The following is a 26,586-nucleotide window of genomic DNA, read 5'->3' as shown; positions in this document are numbered from 1 at the left end:
CGGTTTATACTCCTACTCATACCCGATTCTATTCAAATTTGAGTGATCTTGCTACTATTACTTACGAGTCGATCTGAGTGATTCCAATTCACTTCATATTCCAAGTACAATGTATCTTTGTACGTCTTGCATCGAGTATCGGTCAAAAATCAACAAAGCAGATGCAAAAAGTGGAATGATTCATAGCCAAAAAGTTTCACAGAGTAATGTAGCAATATTGATATTCATTGATACCAACGACTCAATGCTAGAAGGGAGCCTTCCCTCAATTGTAAATTGACATTGAGGAATTTGTGAAGCTATAGATTTATATCGCTTATCTTGTAAAAAAGTTTCGTATTCATCTCTATGTATCATCCTCCCATTTTACTTTTTTGGTACGTAACACCTGACGGATACTGCATCTGAATACATTATGTCGTGAATGACTAAAGAGAACCCTCCCCAAAATCTCCAAAACGCCATGCATAATTCCATTATAGTAAGCTTGAAATAGAATTGTGCCTTGAATGTCAGGGGGTATTTTAACGACTGTTTGTTTTGCCGATACTGCGTTTTCCGGAGAACTAATTGCACATATGTTAGCAAAGTGTTTGATATTAGGTTTAAGAGACCGTTTTCAGATACGGCGAGGAATGATATGGGAATAGAGGATTGAGGGGAGTAACATACCAAATGCTTTGGTCTGACACCAGCAACATGCCTATCGGCTTCACCTTGTCTTGCCATACGATTCATCTTCCTCTGGCCTAGTTTCTGAGCACGCTCAGCCTTTGTCCTAGACTCCTCATTTCCAGCAACACCATCATCTCTTCTATTGGCCTGGCTTCTTGCTCTGCTCTTAGCACGCATCTTGGCTTCATAATCAGGATCATCAACATCCATAGCATCTTCAGTTTGTGCGCGGCTGCGTGTTTGACTACGGCCTCTAGATTGGGAGCGTGCACGAGCGACAATAGATGTAGTATCGTGACCGAGAGAGTCGAGGTGGTCTTCCATCTCGGAAAGCTTCTTGCGAGTGGCAGAGCGGGGAATGAGAGCACGGTTCTTAAGGGATTTCTTCATCTTGGCTTCGTTCTTGATGAGTTCACGCTTCTCGCGGATAAGGTTAGCCTTCATGCGGATCTCAGCATCTTCAGCATCCTCGAGATCGTCGTCAGAATCGTAGTATCCTTCTGCCTCGAGCTTCTCTTCTTCTTCTTCCAAAGCGGCCAATTTGGCCTCGATATCTGGGTCCACGAAATCGTAAACGTTCTTTCCGTCGAAGATTTCGGGAATCTTGTCGTGCTTCCATTCGTCGTTCTCGAGCATATATTTATCCTTCAAGTCTACGTTGTAAACACCAGCTCCACCATTCTCTTCCTCAATATCACGAGCAAGCCTGATGCGCTCTGGATCACTTTTATCATACCTCTTCTTGGCCAAGGCAGCCTCTGGAATGAAAGCCTCACGAACAACGCCATCCATTGGTCTGGCAACGTGAATTCTTGCGAGGACATCACCCAATCTGCCACCGACAGCACCGCTGCTGTTTGTACCAGCCTTGAGCTTTTGAGCAACACGATCAGCGATCAAACGCTCGCATGCAGCATTCTTAACTTCTTGAACTCCCTCGGCAGTTGTACATGAGAGTTGCAACAACTCAACATCACCAGGCTTAAGGAGTGCCTGGAGTTGAGCCTGAGTCTCAGGATCCAAATCTTCGGGGCGGGTAACATCAATCTTGTTAATGACGATGAAAACGAGTTTGTTGGCGAAGAGAGGTTTGATACTTTGGAAAAGTTGCATTTGTGCTTGAACGGTGTAACCGCACTGCTCAGACAAATCCATGAAGTAAAGAATGGCAGATCTTAAATGCGCAATGGCAGTGATAGATTGCATTTCAATGGTGTTCATCTCTTCCAAAGGATGATCCAATATACCGGGGGTATCAATTGCTTGGAATCTTAGGTATTTGTAATCGAAATGTCCGACAAACAAACTTTTAGTGGTGAAAGCATATGGTTGAACATCCACATCGGCTCTAGTAACACTCTTCAAGAAACTGGACTTTCCAACGTTGGGATAACCGCAGATCAAAAGTGTTCTTGTGTTTGGGTCGATGGATGGAAGACGACCGAGATGCTGACGGACTTGATCGAGATACAAAAGAGGGTCTTTAAGTCTTCTGCAGATGGTGGCCATTCGTCCCAATGCAGCACGCTTAAGTTGTTTACATTGGAAGAGAGATTGACCATATTTGAGAAGTCGAACATAATCGCGAGAAACAATTTCAATGAGATGCTTGGCAGTTGACAATTGTCCTAGAGCGATACGGAAATGGTCGGCATCGTAGAGGGTATTGAGGAGATCTTTGTGGAACGGATGAATATCTTGTAGTCGTGGGAATCCGTCCAAAATAAGAGAGAGCTTCTCGGAGAAAGTCTCAGCTGTGAACTTGACCTTTCTAGTGTAGAAACCTAACATGAATTAGTTGAAAAAATCGTTGCGATGTAGGCAAATGAATTCTGTACCTCTAATTCTGGTAATGGCAAATCCAGAACGAATTTGTGTAGGCAATCGACGTTGTGTTCTGCTCAACACAATGTCGAGGAACTCTTGGGAGGTTGGAACCGGTTGAATATCCTTCCATGTGGTCTTCATGATGGGCAAATGGTATCAATGAAGTGTAATGGAGGTGTTGATGGGGATATCGAGAACTCGGCTTGAAGTTCTTTCGATAAGAATTTGGATAATTTTTTTTTGCTTAGTGCCTCAGAAACTGACCGCGCTAGTGTATCTTATCGCTAACCAGTATTTAGAGTGTACTGGAGTGGCTTTATCAGGTTCCAATCATATCAAGAGATTCTTACCTAGGTAGTAATTTCACTTCAAGCAGACAAAAATGATTCGTAAAGGCATGATCAAGAATATGCACAGCTTAACCTCCCTTTTGTGATTCTCCTTACAAGCAATTTCAGTTGGTAGATGTTGAATTATATGGCAAAAGGAAGGACACACCATTTCCACGTGGTGTGTCTTAGAAGAGCTTTGCGGCGTTGACCTATCCTGTAAGTACTGTTTTGGAGCGAGGAGATTCTAGAGGGTTAATTCTCAAGATCCAATGTACATTCTTCCTGATATCTGGATTTTCATGTAACTAGTGTCTACTGTATGTTAACAATCAATCTCAACTGTGACGAAACAATCAATCAATGCTTATTATTGTATCCGTTTGGCTTTATGCCAAATCTTCGCCGAGAGCCACAACCGTAACACCTGCTTATCCGATTTTTCTCAGGGTCGCTCATTCCCCACCATAATATTTTAGGTGCATCCGATGAGGGGAGATGAAAAAATTATTTCCCCTCCATGACATAGACATTGTTATAGTTCGAATTTCAAGACACACAAGAAATACTCGAGTTCCACTCACACACGAAACCTCGAACCTCACTCATTACACATTTCGATACACATATCCATCATGTCCACCCTTTCTCCATACAAAGCTGAATTCCTCAAAGCCGCAATCGATGGCGGGGTCCTCAAATTCGGCAGCTTCGAATTGAAATCGAAACGAATCTCTCCTTACTTTTTCAACGCCGGCGATTTCTACCGCGCAGATCTTCTCCGCGCCATTTCTACTGCTTATGCAAAGGCTATTATCGAGGCACAAGAAGCAAACATTCTGGACTTCGATATTGTGTTTGGACCTGCATACAAGGGTATTCCTCTCGCGACAGCTACCGTGGATAAGTTGGCCGATCTCGACCCAAAATACAATACCATGTGTTATTCTTTCGATAGAAAGGAAGCAAAGGATCACGGAGAGGGAGGAAATATCGTAGGGGCTCCCTTGAAGGGAAAGAGAGTCTTGATTGTGGATGATGTTGTGACTGCTGGAACTGCAAAGAGGGAGGCTATTGATAAGATTCGCAAGGAGGGTGGCATTGTAGCTGGTATTTTGGTGGCATTGGACCGAATGGAAAAATTGCCTTCGCCAACTGGAGATGATAGTGCACCAATGCCAAGTGCGATTGGAGAGATCAGAAAAGAATATGGCATTCCAGTTTTGTCTATTTTGACATTAGATGATATCATTGGAGGTCTCAGCGGCATTGCGTCAGAGGAAAATGTCAAGAATATGGAAGAATACAGGGCTAAGTACAAGGCCAGCGATTAATAGATCCGAGACCCTGTTCATAAACCAAGATACCCGTACGAGTAAATATACCACCACTTCACTAATGTTTGAAACTCCTGTGTGATCCCCTCTCCAAATGACAATGAACCGTGTGTGTGAACCAAAACTGTAAAGGGTATCATTCTCTAACCATAAGCTGTGCGTGCCTCGGGAGTCTTAAGATCATAAATCTGGTCATATGTCAGTGTCCATTCAAGACTGATCAGATGTGCAACTTACCATATCATACCATCCGCCGCCACCAAATTGAGCATCACTCTTACCCTTCTCTAAAAAGCCAAGCATCTTGTAGAAATTTACTTTATGCTTGAATAAATGTCAGTTCCGATAATAAATGTGTGAAAACCATGCATGTCTCGAGTCAGAGCAAACTTACATCATGCGCGATAAGAGCCAATCTATCAGCAATTCCAGCACCATTCATTTGTTGCATGTACGCAGCCATAAGAACTTTTCCCAAACCTCGTCCTTGGAACGCTGGTAGAATTGCAACCGAGTGAAGTACTATGGTCCGCCCATCTTCTTGATGGCCAATGTTTGTACGTGGAGGTTTGGTACCCTCCCAACCTTCAGGAACCCCCATGGATGCATCCGAAGCTGTCGCGTCATGTGTCTTGGCTGCAATAACATGACCGATGAGAACACTAATCGCTCCATTCCTTCGACTGGTTTCAACAGGACGACCTGTGGCAAGAGTCTCGATTTTGGAATCGGAGCCGGGGATCATGGTGCAGAAGATACCCAAGCATAGCTCACCACATCTGGTAAGTCTATACCTTAGCTTGTCGAAGGTTAGCCACGTCAAATTCTCTAGACGAGCATGGAATTAAGATATAGATGACCAACCTTTTCTCTAGATGCTCTTTCATTTGGATCTTCGAAAGCGATATTCTCGAGGGCCAAAACCGACTCCAGATCGGAGACAGTCAGAGGACGAGTATACGGGTGAAGATCCCGATGAGAATTGGAATACATATGGACGTTTTTGATTCGTTGATCTTCAGGTATGATTACAAAACCTCTTTGAGGTTCTTGCTGGTCGTCGAATTGTCGTGGCGTTACTGGGTTGGGACTCTCTGATAAAATAGGTGATTGAGGTGTTCCTTCACGTTGTTCGTTTTCCGACATAATTTCAACTTTCTAGATTAGGTTGGGACCCGAGAAATGCTACCAGGTACCGTATCCAGGCAATTGTAGCCTTATGGGGAGAGATTGTGAATTAGTTCTAGATTTGACCGATTACCTAACTCCACGGGTCGAAATATTGCACGGATGTTGATAAGATTTGGAGATCGGATCTGCATGAGCAATCCATTCACTGTGTTGAGCAATTGCAAAATTGAATGTCTGGAGTGAAATCTGATGGAAGTGAAGTCGAGTTGGAAAACAGCAGATAAATTCAGGTGAAGGGCTAGAACCCGCGCCACAAAACCAAAAAAGAAGGCAACAGAGAACAAACGGCGTTTGATTCGATCATGTGCTAACAAGGCTGCTTTGTAGTAGTATTGTAGTAGTATTATACCGTGGTAGGTATGTAGCTCATCGTCATTATGGGTTACTGTGTACAAGCTCGATTGAGACCTACCTAGGTATGCTGCTTCCATTCGAGCCAGGTAGATATTTATACATCTACACAATTGCTATTGAAACCCACACTTGAAAAGGTAACAACGGTTCATCTCTTCCATGGTTGAACAAGATATACGAGCTCAGAACATGTGGTTAGGTGACATTCAATTACCAGGCTAACGAGTAGGTACTCATTGAGGTACATTTCTTCTATTGCACAGCATCTGCTTCTTGTGTGTACAAGAAGAGACCCCGAAAGTTCTATATTTATATTTGTATTTATACCTATTTATCGATTTCTTTTGTCACATCAGAAGAAGCATTGAAGAAAGGGTCCCCGTCTGTATGTCTTTGTTGTCGCATCATCACCATTGCATTAAGGAATACCTTCACGACTCCAATAGTCCAGAGTACCGATACTCCATATTCCATATACCTTGAGTACCTGCGGAAGAACATTCGTCACCAATTGACGCGGATCTCTCATTTTATCCTCTTTAATCGGCTTATATCCATCCATGGGTTTCATCGTCGGGTGCGGGTATGGCTGCATTCGCATAGTAACCAAAGTACCTTTTAACTACTACTCAGGTACCTGATACCTAGTCGATAGATGATTTCATCTATTTTGAGTATCATGGACCATCGGTACCATTGCTGATCGACATCAAACCGGTATCTTACCTTTCCCTAAGAAATACCTGGATAGATTCATCACTCTTTGACATGCACTGCCACTGAACATGAGTACGAATCAGTCACCAAGCCTTCCTGCTGCCGAAGACTTTGTCATCACATACATTGATATCCATGCATTCAGATGCACCGAATGAGGGAAAAGATACGTGCAATGCAAGTACAGTCAGTACATGCAAAAGCAAAAAAATGAAAGAGGCAAACAAAAATGCTAGATGCTAGAACTTTCTGCGGTACAAAGTTTGCCATGTACCGTGTATGTAGTTCTACACTATCGGTTACCTCACAGATAGATATTCGCTACAAACATGTTATCCCCATTCTAATTTACTAGCTTCGTCCGCTTCTATTTCAGGCGATTCTGGAGTGGTAATATAAGTGTCAGCCTTCTCTCGTCATACATGGATACCTACTTATCCCCAAGCTCTGACCGAAATAGTCAATAACCCCTCTACCATCACCATTACACTTTCAACTTCAAAGTATCAATCTTTTCCATATATTTCACTACTTCTCTTTAGAACCCAGACTTTCTAATATTCACAATAACCTCTACTTTCTACAGTCTTCTAATATTGAAAAGCACAATACTTGTTACTGCCACAGAAGTTCTACCTGTGACATAGTCTTCAAAATGTTCGTTGAAGATCCCAAACGAAGTGCTTGATTTGTGAGCTGAGGCTAATAATTTCAAACATAGGCGTATCACTTTAACCATTACTGCTCCTACAGATGACGATGCAGATCTCATATCTCTCGAAATACCTCAAGACACCACGGTGGGCACTTTGAAGGAATCCGTCCAAGCCGAATCTCGCATCCCTAAGAGAGATCAACATCTATACCACAATGGACAACTACTACACGATGATAATAAGACCATGGAGCAATTGCAGATTGGCGATGGAGAGATGCTTGCTTTACATGTTAGGGAATACAGAGATCCTCCTGCTGCTACCGCACAACGAACTTCACAACCTGCTCGCGCACCTCAAGGAAGAGGAGGCCAACAACAGCCAGATCCAGAAACAATTAGATTACAATTGATAGGCAACGCGGAAATGAGACGAGAGGTCGCTCGTCAAAATCCGGAATTGGCGGCTGCTGCTGATAGTCCAGAACGATTTGCAGCAGTACTGAACCAAATGCGAAGCCGGGAAGCAGGTGAGGAGGCTAGGCGGAGACAGCAGATTGCGGATTTAAATGCCGATCCTTTTGATGTTGATGCGCAAATGAGGATTGCGGAGATGATTCGTGAGCAACGAGTGCAGGAGAATTTGCAAAATGCCATTGAGCATAATCCCGAAGGTATGCATGAGGTACCCCATTCTGCCTGCGCCAAGCTTCTAACCTGATCAATCGATAGTATTCGGTCGTGTTCATATGTTATACATCGATGTTGAGGTCAACGGACATAAAGTAAAAGCATTCGTCGATTCCGGTGCCCAAGCTACCATCATGTCTCCTAAATGTGCTGAAGATTGTGGTATAATGCGACTGGTCGATAAACGTTTCGCAGGTATCGCACGAGGAGTTGGTACCGCCGCCATTCTTGGCCGAGTTCACTCCGCGCAGATTAAAATCGGAAGCATGTTTCTTCCTTGCAGCTTCACCGTCATGGAAGGCAAAGATGTCGATTTACTTTTGGGCTTGGATATGTTAAAGCGACATCAAGCTTGTATAGATTTGTCCAAGGATAAACTCATCATCCAAGGTGTCGAGGTTAGCTTTTTGGGAGAGGCAGATATTCCTAAGAATATGGAGGATGAGAGGGCAGAGGAGCCACAACTTGAGGGACCAGGAGGAACAACCATTGGAGCTAAATCTGGAGCAGTTTCAGGGCCCTCGACAGGACAGCAAGCACCCCAGAGCGCATCATCAGCACCAGCTACTTCTGCTTCATCGGCCCCACCACAGCAGCAACAGCCGTCGTTTCCAGCAGAAAGTATAGATCAACTGGTAGCATTAGGATTCTCGCGTGATGAAGCTGTTAATGCCTTGACGGCTTGTGGGGGGGATGTTCAGTATGCGGCTGGTCTTCTGTTCCAAGGATAGAATGGGACTTGGTTGGATTGAATGCACTGGGTTATGATATAGTACGGAGTGCGATCAAAGAATAATATTTTCAAAGGTCAGGCATGGCGTCACAGCAAAAAGGAAAGAATGAGGGGCAGAAAGGAGCAAAGTCAGAGGACACAGGACTTGATCGTCTTGATGATGTGGTATGATGATAAAACCTTAAATAGCAAAACCGGCGTTAGCATAGCAGATGTGTGGCTTGATGCATATGATTCTTTCTTCATTGTATATCTACCCTTTCGTGATGTGAATTATGAAATGGGCGAATCTGGTTCTTAGGATAGTGCTACACATGTGCCCATCACTTTCATTGTAATTACAGTACGCTTCCCCACAAACTCATATCAACGTTCCCCCTACCTCAACTTATAAACACAAGGTTTTAGAACTGCCGCCTCGCTGGAAACAGGTACCTCCTCGGGCTCATCCAAAAACTTAGCCTTGGGCTTCTTCTTCCACGTCTCTCCTTCTGGCATACCCTTTGGCACTGGTACACACTTGCCCTTGATAGGCGTCGCACCCTTGACAAAATGCATCTTGACAAACATCTTGTTACTCAAATCCACCGATTTTTCCGTTTGCAAAACAAATCCTCGCTTCTTAAGGACTTCAACGAAAGCCGAAACGTCGGTTTCCTGCTTGTTGTCTTCGTTACCATCAACGTGTACCATGAGATCTGCCTCGTTTTCCTCATCATCGGCGGCTTTGATAGCTTTTTTGTTGACGGGTTGGTTCTTTTTGCGGTGGCCGACGCTGTGCTCGACGACTTTCTTGTTGTTTCCTCCTACGCGACCGAAGCGGGATTTGATTTCGGCGATCCAGAGTTCACCTTTCCAGCGGAGAATGCGGAAGGCTTCTTCGATGAAGTCGATCCAATTGGTTCCCATGAGCGCCAGACAGAAGATTGCAATATCGATACTTCCGTCTTCGAGAGGGAGGTTCGCAATATCCGCACGCGTGACGAGGGGACTGGGACTTTGGAGATCGAAACTGTGGATTTTCAGGTTGAGTTTCTTGAGATCTTTTTGGAGACCTGTAGAGAGCGCTGCATCGCCGCATCCCAGATCAGCAATGCGACATGTACCGTCGGTTCTTGGTAATGGAGTGAGATCGGTCTTTTCCTGGGCGGGTTGACCTCGCATATCTCGTCTGAGTTTACCGCGCTGGCGGATTTGGAGAGAGTAACCGTCAACGGGGTTTTCGGGCCAGACTTCTACTTGGCGACGGAAACCTTCGTGGTACTCGGTGAACATTTCTGGGTTTTGTTGAAATGTAGCGAGGGATTCGGCGGATGGAGTAGTATATAGAGATTGATTGAGGTGACGGAAGCGGGCGGAGATGAGCTTTTGACGCATAGAAGCTTGGAGTGGTGTCAATTTCGCAGCGGGCTTAGGAGGTTGAGGAGCTTTGCTCGAGGCAGCATTGGAGGTATCGTCTTTCGTAATTTGATCATTATCAGATGGTTTTGAGTCCTTGTCTTTCTTATCTTTCTTATTTTTCTTTTGCTTCTTTTCTTTTTTGGATTCCGAAGCTTCTGTCGATTCATTTGAAGGTTTTGCCGGTTTACTCTCAACCTCAACTGTGCTGGCTTCCTTGGCTACCTTCTCTTTTGTTTCTCCATCCTCTTCAGCATTCTTTACTTTCTTTGCTTTTGGTTTGCCTTCAATAACCGATTCCCAAAGTTCCGACAAGTTCGCTGCGTTAACATCTGGATTCTTTGCGCGTTTGCGTTTCTTGCTTGATTTTGTCTCGGCAGGCGCTCCTTCTTCATGGGCCTTTGAAGCTGCAGCGACAGGCACCGCTTTTTGAGTCTTTAACAGACTCGGCGAGACTGACCATCCTGGAACTGCGAACATTGTGATAAGATGACAATGCTTGCTTAGTGTTGTGAGGATTGATAGCTGTGAAGTTGGTAATTGAGATAAATTCTAGACATTTTTTTTTCTCCTCCGATAAACTCGATAACGATGATAAATTTTGACCCCACTTTTCTGCTCCAGCTAGCGCATTCTTCTGGGGAGCTTGTTAACCGAACCGAAGGATGATTGATTGACCGAATCTCAATTGTCTGATGTACTATTACCTACCTGCCTACTCAAGTAGGTATCTAGTACTTCTTCTTCGCGGTGAGGTTTGGTAAGAGATTGAACAATACCTGATTCGTCCGTTAATTTAACTTTATTCAATCTCGATCATTCTCTTATTTGCTGCGATGATTTACGTGGACAACGAGTGCTTGCTTTCCAGTTTGAACTTTGAGCCAATTCTATTGTCTCAACATGCGGTGATGCCCGTTTGGTATGATTCCCTTGTTTGGAGATATTTGCTTCCCTCGGGGACCTACCAATTGAGAAAGAGTTTTCCACATCCATCGAAACCTAGGTAATATTTTAGGTTATGATGGCGAATACTTCTTGATCTGGAACCCTCCTTATGTACGGTGTTACTTATGTAGAATGATCGCTGTAGGTCATAACGGGGTGATGAAACGGTCAGCTCCAGGTGGGAGACGGCCGAGCCGATTTTCTCTGGGTCGGTAGAACAGGGGTAAGGTTTAGTAGTGGCTTTGGGAAACATGGATACAGATCAAAAGATATTGGAATCATCAGCCTGTCATTCTTGCAATCGGCCAAAAAAGGCATGAGAGGGTTCTAGAATCTGCCATTATTTCTTGCTTGTCATACAAGGAATCGAAAGTCAATGGCTGAAGCCATAAAGCTTTCGGCGCCGTTTACAAGTATGGTCTAGATCGTTTGCTTCTCCGATCACCCAACCTTAGTTACACACTTCTCCGTCGGGAACAAGATCCCAGACAAGGATATCTAATTGGAAGCGGTGATAATATGGTAGATTTGGCAGGTTGATATAGAGCGGAGAGTCCAAGATTCCACCTCCGATGGAAGGTATCTGTTAACTACGGAGTTTGGAATGCCGCTGTTGAATGTTCAATTGGCAATACTGTTAGCCACCTCTAACACGAGGGCAAGAATATAGTTAGTGTATGAATTACTAATTTTCCTTCCTTTATATGGGTAAATATGCTGCTCCATTGGAAAATACTACATGTCCACGAATAGGCAATCTTATGTAAGGGAAACCCAATAGACAGATGGCAGCATTCTGCATCAACCCCTGACTAACACCTCATTCTCCTTTCTTACGTCCGAATCTAAAAGATCAAGGTGGGTAGTGTTACCAGTCGTGCCAGTCTATTCGGGTGCCTAAGTTTGATGTCAAGCCTTTTTGCAATCCCATAAGCCCAACTTCATGGGGTTTTCCATAAGCTCAAGCCAATCGTTTCTTATCCCACGCAGCCTTGTAAATGAAAGACATTTTGAGTTTATGAGGGGATCTTCTCATCCGGCAAGCCACCAAAAATTAAAACTGGCTACTCAAGTAGAGGATTGAATAGTAATCTCGAAAACACATTCACTACAACGTAAAGCCAGCTCTGTAGTGATGCGTTGAATTCCTACTTCCTTCTTACTTCCTTCTTACTTCCTAATTTGTCGATTTTTCTAATTTGGATGAAGCTCGGTTCAACTAGAGGAAAGGCCCACCAAAAAAACAACAACCGTATTGCAGGGAACCGCGGTCTAAATTGAAGTGTAAATTTTGAGAAAAAGAGACTGGATGCTTCTTTTCCTTCAAATCTCTCTTTACTTTTGACGCCTTTTCTTCTACATCCAAATTTGGTCATCAACTTTGCTATCGCTATTACCATTACTATCATCGTCGCCATCGTTCCTGCATTGTTACCTCGCCCTCGTTGTCGCCATTTAATGATATCATTTAGATAATCGATAACATCTGCCTTACCTAGTTGGAATCCATCTTATTCAGCCCTTATCGATTTTGGGTTAATCCCACCCTTAAGCTCCCAAATACTGGTATAACAACAGACTTCAATTGCATACACTACCAAACGTCAACGCATAACTAGCTATACTTCATTGGTCATGACACATTGAACTGAAGTTGCAAACAACAATGATTTACATCCCTTAGGATACACAAATTGGTTGTTACTGTTAAAAGCCCTCGTGGTGGCAATATCACCATTGTCTCAAATTCATCGACTTGTTCGATTATTGTAGTACATATTATGGTCTCCCGAGTTCACGGGTGAACCTACCGAAAATTGACGTTTCCCAAGGTTACACGAGTACTACCATGATGGAATCATGAGGCCCGAGTCTTAAATCATCCATTTAAAGAGGGGAGATACAACTACGCTTGAGTCAACACTCACGGTCATTTTCAACATGAATCCAGAGAAATCGCAGGATCTTGAAAACGAGGAGGAGGAAGAAGAAAGTTCCGCGGGGGTAAGAAAACCTGGTTCCAAGGCTCAGGGTAGGAAACGCACGAAAACGGGATGTTTAAGTGAGTCTAAGCCGCACCAAAGTTAGGGTTATCTTTGAAATGACTGACATTTCTACCTTGCTCTTAGCATGTAGAAAACGACGGATCAAGTGTGGTGAGGAGAAGCCAACATGTCAAAATTGTTCCAAATCCAAAAGGCACTGTGAGGGCTATATCCAGCGAGTTGTATTCAAGGATCCTTTGAGTGCAACCCGGGGACCATTTGCCAATTCTTCCCAGACAACTTTCTCATCGGGGTCTGGTCGGTCAAATCAGCGTCGTGTTGAGGCCCCAAAATCTTCTACTTCTGCGCAAGTACAATTACCAAGTCTTGCACCGAAACCGGGTGACTCGGGCGCATATAATAGTCCTCCATATAGACCCCCCAATGAGACAAATCAAGGATTTGAACAAGGCAAACACGTTTTCTCCGGTCGCGCAACTCAAGACGTAGTAGTCCAAAAGAACACTACTCAAGAAACCCCGGAGGCGAAATCAGCTCAAAGAGATACAGTGGATCGTTCATACCTACCAACTCCCGAACACAGATCTCCTCCAGGTTCTGGGCCTACTCACTATGATTTTAATGCTCTCTTTGAGCGACAATCACCGCTTGGAAATTTCCCCGTTATGCAGTCCAGTCCCTCTCCATGGATTGTGAGCCAGAATAGTACACCCCATGCCTACCCTCAAAAACATACACAAAATACAAATCCACAATTTTCGCTTCTCTCGCCACCTATGGTGACCACTCAGAGTAATCCAAGCTGGCAACAACCGGCCTTTTCTCACCCACCTAATTTGAATTCAAGTATGTCACATGCCCCACTTACAAACCAAGTGACACCGATTATAGAAACAGCATACACACCTCCCTTTGATATGGCCAGTCATGTATCGGATGGAACCTTTTCACATCACACGGTCTCAAGAAATACAGACGATAATACCATTGACAAGAAGAACTATACTATGGCTGAACAGGAAGATGAGGGCACATTTGACGATGATGAAATGAGCCTGGATAATGATCAAGAGACTGATGACTACGAATATGATACTTTCAATGCTCAGAACATGGACTATGGCATTGGGCAAGTGATTGCCCTCCAAGCTCGTCAGAATGCACAAGATCAAAGTCTTCGCTCTTTCACCTCACTGCTTGATCGATCTAATATGCTATTGGCTTACCATCCTTCACTACGGTCATCTCCACTCAACGACAGTATGACAGCCAGAATATTTTGTCATTTTATCAACGTGACTGGCCCGAGTATTTCAATGTTCGAGCGGAACCCAGCCAATCCTTCTTTGATATTTCGGGGAACGCCTGTACCATCTTCTCAACAACACATCTGGACTTATACGTTTCCTATGCTTGCCTTGAAAAATGAAGCGCTTCTCCACGCAATACTCGCTTGCGCCAGCTTACACATTGCGAAACTGCAAAATACCCACATAACCGCATCTTTAAAGCATTATGCAATTGCTTTACGAAGGATTGCAAAAAGTGTATGCGTGCCCGGACGCCGAGAACATCCTGCTACTTTGGCTGCAACACTGTTACTTGCGTTCTATGAATGCTGGTGTGCTGATCATCAAAAATGGAGTAACCATCTGCTGGGGGGGAGGATCCTTGTGAGAGAAATTGACTTCACTGGAATGACTCGACATCTAAAGGACATGCGGGCACAGCTGCGTCAAGAAGACCGAGCTCGCTATCGTCAGGAGCAGATACATATGGGTAAAACATTTATTGAAGAAAAACGTAAATTCGCAGCCTCATTAGAAGACGTGGACGAAAATATTGTTGGAGTATTGATGGGCCGAAGACTTCGTTACGATGACTTTGGACACATTATCGACGAAGTTTGGGAGAATACCGAAAACAGAATTTATAGCCCTAAGGACATTGAAACTTATGAAATGCAACGCGACCTTGTGTGGTGGTACTTTAAACAAGACGTTTATCAAAGCATATTAGGTGGAGGAAAGCTGTTCACTGAGTATGATCGATGGAGTCTTTGCCCTCCGCGTGCACCACTCGGTCGATTAGATGCAGTTTACGGCACTTTTGATCATCTCATTCTGTTGATAGGACGACTTGCAGATTTCGCTGCCAAAGACTTGAAGAGGAAGACGTTAGCCATGAAAGCTGCCAACAACTCTATGAGTAACCAAATGCCAAATTTTGCAGGCATGGTACCAAATGTTAAGGAGCCAACTCTTCCTATGGGATTTTCACCAACGCATACTTCATCTCCTCAAAGCTCAGAGGGCGGAGATATGGATCTTGAGGCTCAAAGGCTCGAGGCAGAGGAAGAGTGGCAGGATATACGCAATGCATTCAGTGTACTTGAAGATCATTTTGGTGAAGACTTTCAACCTTTAGGCGACGAATTCTCGACCCCAACTCAAACTCCTTTTGGCCCAGCTTTGCAATACCGAACTTATGGTGTCGCTGGCATTTGGATGAACTATTACATGGGTCTTATTTCTTGTCACCGATCTCATCCCTCTATGCCGCCAGCAGCAATGGTAGCCGCAGGCATGGCGGCTCGTAAGACAGCATTCTTTGCAAACGAGCTTGGTCGTATCGCTGCTGGCATTGCACCGGATCTAAGCATGACACCTCAAGTCAATCCGGGAGTTGGTGCAGCACTAATGGAAAGTACTATCTGTCTCTTTATGGCGGGCGTTCAAGTAAGTCTGTAATATCTGAGTACTGCAATCTCGTACTGACCATTTGTAGTTTCAAAATCCGGACCAGCGGACATGGCTAATATGTCGGCTTAACGATGTGGCTCGTTTGACGGGTTGGGAAACATCACTCGCTAGTATGCAACTCCTTCATCCTCTATAAACTTGTCGTTTCTACCTTTACTAATATATTTTAAGTTGCTTCCGGTTGCGAAACATCTTGGGTCAAGGCTGGAGAAATGGGGAGAGGTCCACCGTACACAAGGACGAGAGACGAGCGAGTAAGTCCACAAGTGGTGAATGTTACACGCAATGGGGAAAGAGTTGCAATGCAAAAGCAGCAAGCAACTGATCAGGGATTCGTGATTAGTACTCATCAGAGAATTCATTATGCGATTGGTATTTTGGGTGTCCAAGATGATCTGAATAATCTTGACTTGAAATGATAACCAACCAGAGTCAAATGATATTCAACATTTACAAAGTCTGAGAGTCGAGACACAAATAAACGAAACTTCGCCTGGACGATGGATGTTTGGAAACAAATCTATCAACAAGACTTAAATCCGAAGTCGTCCAAAGTCATGTTGGAATAAGACCAACGGCTTGGTATAATGACGCAGTCAATAATGATATCGACGGTTGTCGCAGAAAATGATTGGACAGCTCGTGCTCGAGCCTTGGATGTCCAATATCCTTGAATCTAGGCCATGAATTCGAGATGGAAAGCAAGATCATGAATTGGGCTGGATCGAGTATGGGATGATGCCTTTCTTGAGATGAGATCGTGCATGATACGGATCTATGAATGGGATAAACTCGTATAAACCACAGAGTTCTGGAACCCATATAGTGTTATACATAAACACAGATAATAATGTCATTAGTAATGCTGATCTGAAAATTTTGTAGGGATTTTTACGCATCGCCGTGATTATGTCCGTACCAATATCTGTGAAATGATGAATGGAGGATTATGAGTGGTCATATCAGAAAGCTGTACGAAAAGGACGACTTCTTGAATAGTGCATGTTATCCCCTCATAGACTAAGAGAAAGGAAGAAGAATTCCAAGTTCGGAGATCTGGTAGGGTAAGTGGAATGGACTGAACCACGTTTTTCAGTTTCCCAAATCGGAAGCGGGCAATCAAATCGTCATCAGTCCTTAGATTATTTATCGCTTCATTACTAGATAACATGCCTCAACGTTGAAGAGGTGGTAGTTGCAAACAACGTGCTTGCTTATTGGGAAGGTAGGTATGGTGCACTGTGAGTAAACATATATATCATCAGCTCATCTTTTAAAACCTCCGGACTCGTATTCTACTTGTTCAACTTACAACCTAGCAATTAAAAATATGTTTTTCGGCAAAACTACTGGGAAAAAGCAGGCTGGAGAGCATTCCTCTGGTCAGAGTGATCTCCCTAATATGGCCCAGTGCTTGGCTGCCAATCGAAGCAAACGCGACAACGAGCACATAAATGCGATGGCCTTTCAAGATGAATACTATCGGGACCGTCTGCGAAATATGCAGGCCACCTACAAAGTTAAGCTAGACAGTTTCCCTGGTCTAGGTTACATTTCACGCATTAAACTGATCTGGGACCATGATCGTCTCTTGGGCACTTTTGAATTGGACGTTTTCAAAGGTTCTTTACTTATTGATCCTGGTCCTAGTCAAGAGCACTTCAGAGCAGATATCGAATACTCAAAGTTCCACGAGGCACGAGCAAAAGATAAGGAATCGAGTGAAGAGTCTGGAGATGATAACGATGACGCAGATGATGGAGATGATGAGATTGCTACTACTCGAGAGTATCGTTTCAAATGGCGTGGCATAAATTCAAAGATACCACATAAAACTTTTAGCTCCTCCTTTACTGTCGGCAAGATTCGATTTGGCAATGGCAAGATTTGGGGACACTTTGAGGCCATGTCTGGTGTTGGGTTTCCAGGTGGTCGTTGTGAATTTCATGGCAAGATACCTCACGGTCCTTGTCTTGTCGATATGACTATTCAACAGTTTCTTGATAAATGGAATGGATATGCTGAGATTGAAGAGGATGAAGAGCCACGATCTCCCACTCCAAGATCTACAATGACGAGGTCACACACCGAACGTGATGGTGCTGGTTCAACACCTTCACCAAAGGGTGATACATCACAAGTTGAGGAATGGACAGAGGATGATCAACAGAGTTTTATTGAAATGATTACAGGTATTTATGATATCACTAGCAAGGAGATAGAAGAGGATTGGTCGTCGAAATCGAAGGGTTTGATGGTTCGTCTTCACGTAGACCAGCAACAAGGAAAAGTGCTAGGATTTTTCGACATTGGCATAGTTGAAGGTTTCTTCTGCTTGGATGATGAGCTCGAGGGCCTCACACACAACGGTCCCATGGGTTTCACATGGCACGGCAAGGGAACATTCTCTGGGTCGTCTGAGAAAGGCACTGGTACGATAAGCATTCGAGCACGAGGAGGAAGAACAGTAGAAGGTATCTTTTGTGGTATGCCTGATAAGAATGATGGCGAGATTGATTTCCGTGGTACAAAGCGAGTTCTCCCAATGGGAGTCTCGGGTCGCGGTGCGGGCTATTATCGTACGCAGTGGGCAGAGTATTCACGGTTTGGGCTGGATGCTCCACAGCCAACTCCTCATAAAGGACGATGGGGAGTCAGACAAGAGCTTGCTAAGAGAGTGAGCTGGAGTCGCTCTAGTGACTCTACCAAGGATACTGGAGTAGCGAAGAAAGGCTCTGCATGAAGAATGGTTTATGATAGCCCTATACTAGTCTTGCGAATCATACATTATCGGGGATATGTTAGCATTGGCGAGATTTTTAGATCTCCGTATTCCTAATAGATGCATTAGATTAGATTAGATCATTGGACGAGACACATGAATCCAGATTATCCATGTGCATTGTGTTTATTGCTTGTGATCTTGTCGTGTATCTATTGATTTGGAATCATTGCAAGCCTCCCTCCACACAACCTGAGATGACGAAAGATGTCACACGTTCCGCATCATTGATGCGTGCTAAACTCGCTATACACACATGGAAACTTCGAATCCCCCAAGATACACAACCGATCGGGAATACTGAGCAACCCACCCTCACTACCATCACACCGTGGGCATCTCACGATCTCACCCCACTCGATATCTTCGTACCTACCTACCTACCTAGTATCTATGCACCAAGAAGTTAGACGAAAACAAAAGCTCAGTATTGACTATAGTCTCGAAATGGAAAATGGAAATTGAAAATTGTAATCTACAGACTACCATTTCGTTTTCCAAATTCCCAGGATGCCACCGAGTAGGTATCGCTTGAAAAAAATAAATTATGTGTGTGATTAGGATTTTTTGGATTTTTGGAAATTTGGAAATGTGGAAATGTGGAAATGGTAATGGGGATTTTATTGCTGTGCTGTGCTGGATGGGTGGAAATGGTATTGATGATGGTTCTCTGTATCTGTATCTGTAATGTAGTTTCTTGGAATTTGTGAGAATACTTGGGGTGGTTTGGGTTGGTTTGATTTATGTTGATTGGATTTATGTATGTATGTATGTATGTATATGTATGTATATAGTGTGTTTTGAAGAGAGATGAAAGATATAGGAAAGTTAGTTTAGAGTGTGAGTGAATTGTAAGATGTGAGATGGGAGATGGGAAAGCTTGTAAGTAGGGAGGTTCAACGTAGGGAGGTAGGTGATGTTTGGAAAGCTGTCCCCGCTAAAATGGGGATATTGTTCTTTGAACAGTAAGAATTAATGGATGGTATGGTGGGTATGGTGTGGTAGCAGCTTACTTCGATCGAGTCTCCGAGTTTGGCCAATCAAATTCCCTTGTTGGGTTATGGTTTTATTTATATGGGAAAGCTACTAACGACCTAACTGTTGGGAAGTTGTACGAATCGAAGACAAATATATACTCAGGTAGGTAGGGAGATGGGTAGCTTATCGATTGAATTGGATAGGATAGGATATATAGCATCAGATGCACAATCTTCGAGATCTCTACCTACATGCATAGATTTTCTTTGATACGGACCGGTATACGGAGTATGTGAAAAAGAGACGGACGGACAATCCCAAACCCGAGATGTGAAGACGGAATGGGGGAGATACATAACGTACAGTATCGATGAAGTATGATGGTGGATTATGGATAAGAATATGGGGATGGCGCGGCTTGGCCTGCGCCCACGCACGCGTCTTCTGTACGATGGATGGAGTACGGTACACGTTTTTGGTGAGATGCGTGTGTGGATGTGGATGGATTGCGTGTTTAGGACTTTGGGTGCAGAGATTTTTACTTTTATTTTTATTTTTGTTTTTGTTGGTTTTATTGGGGAGGTGGAAAATAGTTATGGGATTGTTATGGAATTGTTATGGGGTTAGTAGGTAGGCGCAGGTTTGACTAGGCGGGTGGATAGGCAGGTCTCTGGGATTGTGCATGAGCTAAGGGGTGGATGAGCATGTACGGTTTGTTACTATGTATAACGACAGGCATAACACGAATGGATAGCTTCCTTTGGCTGGAGTGCGGGCTGGGTGTGAGGGTGTTTGGGAGAAAGCTCGTATTGGATGTAAATGGACGATGCCACGATGAGGTGGTGACATGCTGTGTGATGTTTTGGGGGATGGATGGAGAATGCTAGGCAGTTGGAGTGGCAAGGTCAATCAATGTGTGTGGAATTAGATGCGAATATACATAGGATCCAAATGGGTAAGGTATCTCGTGATTTCTTACGGTTGTGAGAGATGTGATAGATTGCGTGAAGAGGTATCTAGTTGGTGGTAGCATCATGATGATTTGATTCGAGATCACGGCACAGAATGTGTGTGATGCAAGAAGAGAAGAGAGAGAGGAACAATGATATGATATGACATGATGATATACTTTTCCTCAAACCCTTGCTTCGCGTTGCTGGACAGGCGGGTATTCCGTCCTCCGTATATAATTTATTTGTGGCTCACAGCGTCCTCGAGTTCCGGCAGGGAATGTGGAATAGAATTGACATGATTCATCCAATCAAAATTGATTAATGCAGATGAAACATACGTAACCGATTAAAGGGGCACTTGGTGTAGGTAGTGTAGGGAGTCAGTGACTTTGTGGGAAGATGATGATAATCCATCATCTCATCTGTTCCGAAATCAAGTCCACTGATTATTAGATCCAACCTTGGAACCCCTCCTCGCTTCTAGTCCACAAAAGATAGATTGATACATCCAACCTCCTGTGTAAAATTACTTGGAGTCGTAGTTTCTCTCGTCTGTCGTTTCAAGGGAGAATGTTATGGATGATGACATCAATTTAGATGTTCAGCGGGATAGGGTATTAGCACGAGAACCTAGCTTCTCTTTTCGTTTTGTTATTTGAGTAGTTGTGAGTTGAGTAGTTGTGAGTTGAGTAGTTATGAGTTGAGTAGTTATGAGTTGAGTAGTTGTGAGTTGAGTAGTTATTAGATAGATAGGTATGTACTGTATTGGTTATGTAGTTATCAGATATGATACATGACTTTGGAGATTATTCAGATTTAGGTAGGTACTCAAACAATACTGTTATACCTGTCATAGCATAGTCGTGAATTTTAAATACAGACTTGAGCTGTAACGCCATTAGCGCCACATGTACGGAGTCACAGTCTTGGTGTCATCTAATATCCCATTCAATCTTTTCATTCGAGTACCGTTGCTGCACATCAAACTCGAGATTTCGATCTATACCAGGTAGGTAGCTATGTATACCTTGATGTATGTATACCTTGATGTGCGTACCATGCCGTGTCGTATATCTTCTCGATCCACCATACTTCTAGCATAGCCTCCTATCATTTTCATTGAACCCAAAATCTTCATTGGATGATAAAGTATTGATTGATCTTCTTCCTCTGTCTGTACGGAGGATATTATCACAAGAGCAAGCAAGCAAGCAAGCAAGCAAGCAAGCAAGAAAGAAAGAAAAAACCGGTTAATAAACTTTATATCAACCCAGTCAAGCCAGTGATGTACCTTATACCTTAAAGCCTGCTAGCCCAGCCCCTCGACTAAAATGTCAAAGTAATAAACTTCTCGAACGGCCTTATCCACCCAAGAGTCAAAAGCCAAACCCTCACATCCCTCACATCCCTCACATCCCTCGCGACCCTCACTATCTTCTAGAGTTTCGCAAGCTTACGGTCTAGCTACATTTCCATTGGAAAATCGTAATATCCAGTTAAACAATCCACTTTTGTATTTTCTTCCTTTTCATGCTTCATGCTTCACGCTTCATTCTTCGTTCTGATTTTATAAATTATTCTTTTAATTGAAGGATTGATTCACTATACACTCTGCTATGCTTCAAGAAAAAGGACTCGAGAAACAATAGCAACTTATTTGGTTTTGCCTCGACGGACTTGGACCAAATATACCCCCAAGAACAACATCTTCGCACACAAAACCCAAAGAGAACAAAACGGGACAATACTAATAACCAACTTATTTGCTGTTGGCTTTACTCTCTGTCTGCTTTATCCCGAGAATATCTTCCTGCTCGAATTCACGCAATCTCAACAAACAACTGCGAAATAACTGCGCAACCTGTCGGCGCGCATAGTTCCTCAATAATCAAGGAATATCACCCACCAATTTACCTCTACATGAAATCTCAACAATCACCACGAAACTTCTCTAAACCACTAATTTCTCAATTGTAAAGGAATATCCCTATTCGATTTACCTCCTCCAATACCGAATAAATTACAAAGATCTCTATTGAGCGACATACAAAAACTTCAAGTCTCATATCCTTTCCAGGCGGATTTGCCGCCCACTCCTCCTCCAGTATGGATCAAGCCGGGCATGCTCTCCTGGCTGCGAACCTCATCTATGCTAGAGCAAATACGACAAATGGCACAACCACCACAGATGCCGAAACCGAAGTTCGACCACCTATATATAAAGCTATTGGAATTTCATTGGCCGTGGCTTCAGGAGTATTCATCGGAATATCGTTTGTGTTGAAGAAGATTGGATTATTGAAAGCCAATGAGAAATATAATGAAGAAGCAGGAGAAGGATATGCGTACCTCAAGAATGCCTTGTGGTGGTCGGGTATGACTCTCATGATTCTTGGAGAAATTTGCAATTTTGTGGCATATGCATTTGTTGATGCCATTTTGGTTACTCCGCTGGGCGCACTCAGTGTCGTCATTACCACGATCTTATCCGCAATCTTCCTCAAGGAGCGACTGAGTATGGTCGGAAAGGTCGGGTGTTTTCTCTGTATTGTTGGATCTGTGGTGATTGTTATGAATGCGCCAGCGGAAGCGTCGGCGGCGACAATTCAAGAAATGCAACATTTTGTGATTGCTCCGGGGTTTCTGAGTTACGCCGGTGTCATCATCATCGGGTGTACCTTTCTTGGATTTTGGGCGGGACCACGTTATGGAAAGAAATCCATGCTTGTGTATTTGTCAATTTGCAGTTTGATTGGAGGACTGAGTGTTGTTGCGACACAAGGTTTGGGAGCTGCAATCGTCACTCAAATTGGTGGGACCAAACAGTACAATCAGTGGTTCTTATACGTCTTATTCGTTTTCGTCGTCTGCACACTTTTGACGGAGATCATATACTTGAACAAAGCACTTAACATTTACAATGCGGCATTGGTAACTCCGACATATTATGTTATGTTTACGAGTTCTACCATTGTCACTTCGGCCATTTTATTCCGAGGGTTTAAAGGAACTCCAACCTCTATAATTACGGTCGTCATGGGGTTTCTGGTTATTTGTTCTGGAGTCGTCCTTCTTCAACTATCGAAATCAGCCAAAGATGTTCCAGATGCTGCCATTTTCGCAGGTGACCTCGATCAAATGCGCATTATTGCCGAACAAGAACAGCCAGAAACTGAGCCAAAGGCAGATGCCATTAGAGGAGCAGCAGCTATTGTTAGAAAATTCTCTTCAGCTAGACAAAAGATGGAAATGGAGGAAGCTAAGCGTCTTCATGAAGAGTCTCACTTGGAACCACTTGGTGAAGATGAAATCGTTGAATGGGATGGTCTTCGAAGACGTAGAACGACAATTGGTTCGAACTACAGCGCGAGTATGAGATCTCGCGCTAATTCATCTGTTCCTCCTCTACCCGAAAATATGCACCATCAACCAACTCATAGGACGACTCTTCCTAGAACACCTATTGCTCACCCACCTCTCGGTATGTCTCATTTCCCGGATCCAGAAGAAGAGCGCGACGAAGAAGATCGACCAGGTACCGGTCTTAGTTCTTCCATCTTTGGCACTATTCGCAACCGTGTAGCTCGTGGCAAATCTCTTTCTTCGGGCACAAATCCTGTTGTCAACCTGCAAAGTCCTACTCACCCTGTTCCCTTGACCGATATTCGTACTTACAGAGGTGGTGATGGTGATATTTACAAGAGCGAAAATAGCGATGAAGCTTACTACATTCATGACAATAATACTTTGGGTTTACCGCCTGCTTTACGCGATCAGAAGACTGAGTATACTGGCTCGGGAGGTAGACATGTTACTATTGCAGAAGATCCACACCGTCCAATCTCCAGAGCTAGTAATTTAGTTCCACCTACACCACCACCTCACTCTGCCAAGAGACAATTTTCATTCCAGAATGTCTTCAGAAAGGGTGGAGGACCACAACAAACTGACGGACCTCCACAAGAAGTCCGTTCACCTGATAGAAAACGTATGGGTTCTCGACATGGAAGTGATGAGGTTGTTAAGGGTGCAACCGAAGAAGAAAGATTAGGTCTCGTCAAAGGCGATACGAGAACACAAAGTCCATCGGGTACATCTAGTACTCCCTCATTCGATGAGGATGATGAAGAATTAGAACCATGGAGTTCTGAAACCAAGGATTTAGAAGAAATCGTTCTCCTCCCAGAAGAGATCCTGCGTTGGGAGAGAAGGGTTCATTTCTTTAGGGGATACAAGGATGGACATATGGGATATGATGGAATGATATGAATCATGTGGAGTTTTGGCGTTTGCGAATACCTAAGAAAGTTTTCCTTCCCTGGCATTATTATTTGTTTGGTTGATCGATTGGATGGATGGATGGTTGGTTGGGTAGGTGGATTATTATTACTGCAAGTGTATTATCACAAGCTTTGTATATTGAAGGAAAATGGGGTGGGACTTGCCTAGAAGGCGATTTGGATTAGGGAAGGAGGAAGGAGGATGGAAGATGAATAGAATTATTCGAGAAAGTGATTAGGAGTTGAAAGAGAGACCTATGATACCTACCTAGAAATTATTATGAACTTGGTTATCATCGTACCTACCTAGAGATCTGTTCTTACCTGTGATTGATGATCTATTGACGGACGGAGACATGTGATGGAATTCTATGAATAAAATGTGTGAGTGAGTGAATGAATAAAAGTCTTGCTTGCTCGGTATAGGTAGGTAAGTAGATATTTAAGGGAATCCTCGATGTTTGGGTGTAAGATCAGGATCATTAGTTATTTGTGTGTCGTTGCGTGATGCTTCATTAGGGACATTCTTTGTGGGCTTGGGTAGGGGGTTGAAGGGAGGGGGTTGAAGGGAGGTGGTTTGGCGGATTTGGATTGTTTTTGTTTTTGTTTTTGTTTTGTTTTACGGGGGGGGGGAAGGAATGATTGTTGCTGTTGCTGTTGCTGTTGCTGTTGCTGTTGTTTATCGTCTATTTACTTGGGGATTCATGGGAGGTTGTCTGGAGATTACCTAGCAAGTGCGATGTATGTATTTATGTACCTAGGTAGGTATTTAAAGCTTAATCTTGTTGCAGATGGAAATTTTTCTCGCAGAGAGAACGCGGAAGTACATCGACGACTATTCGTCATGGAAAATGAAATGAGGCAGCTTGGTGAGAGGGAATGAGGGATGGATTTCTGGGGGTTTGCTTTTGTGTTGGGGGTTTTGGGAGTTTGGGGTGGGGATGGGGGTGACTTGATACGTGGTGTGAAATTTTGATTCTGATTCTGGGCTTTGTGTTGTCGGTGTCGTTTGGATGGTTTGTGTTGTTGTTGTTGTTGTTGTTGTTGTTGTTGTTTTCGCTTAGATGTTGAAGAAAGTCACACGTGCGAGGATGGAAATAATGGATGTTTGATGGGGAGTTCTTGGGGGAAGAGCTTATAATGATTTATATGAGTATGATCGCAAGTCCTAACACCAGTTTCACAAACGTGCAAAAAGCGCTGTCTTGGACTTCGCCGCCATTTCGTTTTTATCGAAATTGGCGTGGGCAATGTGGTAGGATTATCGTTTCTTCGGGGAAGTACTACGTGCACGGGGTTTACATAGACATTGAAAAATCTTCTAGGGTAGCTAGATATTCTGTGTAGAGTATTGTGAAATATGTGCTAGGGGAGAATATGAGAGAGGTAAGAAGTGAATCGCAACCCCCTCCCCCCCCTACCTCAATGGTTTTCCCACTGTAATTCATCCCGAAGAATATACATGCTAGCAGATCTCTGTAGATCTAGAAGAAGCGAAATTTGAATCAACCATTAAGTGAACTTATCTACTACGAGCAACCTATAGCTATTAGTAGTCTGAACATTTTTTGAGTGTTAAGTATGGAGTAATCGATTATGTATCGAATCATGTGGAGGAAAGATGTTGTGCATGGCGTTGAATTTGACATCTGAGTGATGATGGAGCAAGAAACAGAAAACCGTGAACTCGTCAGTGATGGAGGAGCACAGTCTCAAAGCTTTTGATTTTGTTATGAGTGATGTGATGGGTAGGTATCATTAAGGGTGTTCCTTTTCTGGAGTTCATTCATTCTTTTTCTGCTCTGCACTTCTTGATTGATGAGCCACTAAATTATTCATTATGAAGACTGATGGGAGAGACTGGAAGATTAGATATTTTGGTATGATGAAAATTCATCGTTCGAGTTAATCTGAATCATCCAACTCTTGTGCTCGAATTTGGTGTGAGTATTGTTCATTGTCTTGAATGAC

General features: G+C 43.5%; 10 protein-coding genes across 10 annotated transcripts; 6 read left to right on the top strand and 4 right to left on the bottom strand.

The window, feature by feature from the left end:
* Positions 1-385: 385 nt before the first annotated feature.
* Bfra_004636 (putative nucleolar gtp-binding protein) lies at positions 386-2,667 on the bottom strand. The gene is made up of 3 exons (XM_037335036.1): positions 2,514-2,667; positions 673-2,459; positions 386-566 (listed from the first exon to the last, which is right to left on the bottom strand). Exons 1-3 carry the CDS (start codon positions 2,641-2,643, stop codon positions 525-527), a joined length of 1,959 nt encoding a protein of 652 aa, XP_037193570.1. The 5' UTR covers positions 2,644-2,667; the 3' UTR covers positions 386-524.
* A 799-nt stretch (positions 2,668-3,466) lies between these two features.
* Positions 3,467-4,165, top strand: Bfra_004635 (putative orotate phosphoribosyltransferase protein; the record flags this gene model as incomplete). The annotated part of the gene is made up of 1 exon (XM_037335035.1): positions 3,467-4,165. One exon carries the CDS (start codon positions 3,467-3,469, stop codon positions 4,163-4,165), a length of 699 nt encoding a protein of 232 aa, XP_037193569.1.
* An 81-nt stretch (positions 4,166-4,246) lies between these two features.
* Bfra_004634 (putative polyamine acetyltransferase protein) lies at positions 4,247-5,314 on the bottom strand (the record flags this gene model as incomplete). The annotated part of the gene is made up of 4 exons (XM_037335034.1): positions 4,247-4,356; positions 4,406-4,492; positions 4,563-4,967; positions 5,033-5,314. The coding sequence occupies 4 exons, from the start codon at positions 5,312-5,314 to the stop codon at positions 4,312-4,314; spliced, it is 819 nt and encodes a 272-aa protein (XP_037193568.1). The 3' UTR covers positions 4,247-4,311.
* An 847-nt stretch (positions 5,315-6,161) lies between these two features.
* Bfra_004633 (uncharacterized protein) lies at positions 6,162-6,588 on the top strand (the record flags this gene model as incomplete). Its single annotated transcript, XM_037335033.1, has 2 exons — positions 6,162-6,296; positions 6,514-6,588. Coding segments are annotated over 2 exons (210 nt in total), but the record flags the coding sequence as incomplete, so codon positions are not given.
* A 71-nt stretch (positions 6,589-6,659) lies between these two features.
* Bfra_004632 (putative aspartyl protease protein) lies at positions 6,660-8,506 on the top strand (the record flags this gene model as incomplete). The annotated part of the gene is made up of 4 exons (XM_037335032.1): positions 6,660-6,707; positions 7,017-7,087; positions 7,152-7,759; positions 7,818-8,506. The coding sequence occupies 4 exons, from the start codon at positions 6,660-6,662 to the stop codon at positions 8,504-8,506; spliced, it is 1,416 nt and encodes a 471-aa protein (XP_037193566.1).
* Positions 8,507-8,886: 380 nt separating this feature from the next.
* On the bottom strand, positions 8,887-10,386 carry Bfra_004631 (putative ribosomal rna-processing protein 8 protein; the record flags this gene model as incomplete). Its single annotated transcript, XM_037335031.1, has 1 exon — positions 8,887-10,386. One exon carries the CDS (start codon positions 10,384-10,386, stop codon positions 8,887-8,889), a length of 1,500 nt encoding a protein of 499 aa, XP_037193565.1.
* A 484-nt stretch (positions 10,387-10,870) lies between these two features.
* Positions 10,871-11,437, bottom strand: Bfra_004630 (uncharacterized protein; the record flags this gene model as incomplete). Its single annotated transcript, XM_037335030.1, has 2 exons — positions 10,871-11,094; positions 11,314-11,437. Coding segments are annotated over 2 exons (348 nt in total), but the record flags the coding sequence as incomplete, so codon positions are not given.
* A 1,358-nt stretch (positions 11,438-12,795) lies between these two features.
* On the top strand, positions 12,796-16,041 carry Bfra_004629 (putative c6 finger domain-containing protein; the record flags this gene model as incomplete). The annotated part of the gene is made up of 4 exons (XM_037335029.1): positions 12,796-12,916; positions 12,984-15,598; positions 15,648-15,732; positions 15,794-16,041. 4 exons carry the CDS (start codon positions 12,796-12,798, stop codon positions 16,039-16,041), a joined length of 3,069 nt encoding a protein of 1,022 aa, XP_037193563.1.
* Positions 16,042-16,952: 911 nt separating this feature from the next.
* On the top strand, positions 16,953-18,365 carry Bfra_004628 (uncharacterized protein; the record flags this gene model as incomplete). Its single annotated transcript, XM_037335028.1, has 1 exon — positions 16,953-18,365. One exon carries the CDS (start codon positions 16,953-16,955, stop codon positions 18,363-18,365), a length of 1,413 nt encoding a protein of 470 aa, XP_037193562.1.
* A 4,076-nt stretch (positions 18,366-22,441) lies between these two features.
* Positions 22,442-24,604, top strand: Bfra_004627 (putative duf803 domain membrane protein; the record flags this gene model as incomplete). The annotated part of the gene is made up of 1 exon (XM_037335027.1): positions 22,442-24,604. One exon carries the CDS (start codon positions 22,442-22,444, stop codon positions 24,602-24,604), a length of 2,163 nt encoding a protein of 720 aa, XP_037193561.1.
* Positions 24,605-26,586: the final 1,982 nt, after the last annotated feature.

This window comes from Botrytis fragariae (genome assembly GCF_013461495.1).
Source record: "Botrytis fragariae strain BVB16 chromosome Unknown tig00000050, whole genome shotgun sequence".
In the NCBI taxonomy this organism is placed as follows: Eukaryota; Fungi; Ascomycota; class Leotiomycetes; order Helotiales; family Sclerotiniaceae; genus Botrytis; species Botrytis fragariae.
Note: the sequence above shows the minus strand (reverse complement) of the source record. Positions and strands in the feature narration are given on the sequence as shown.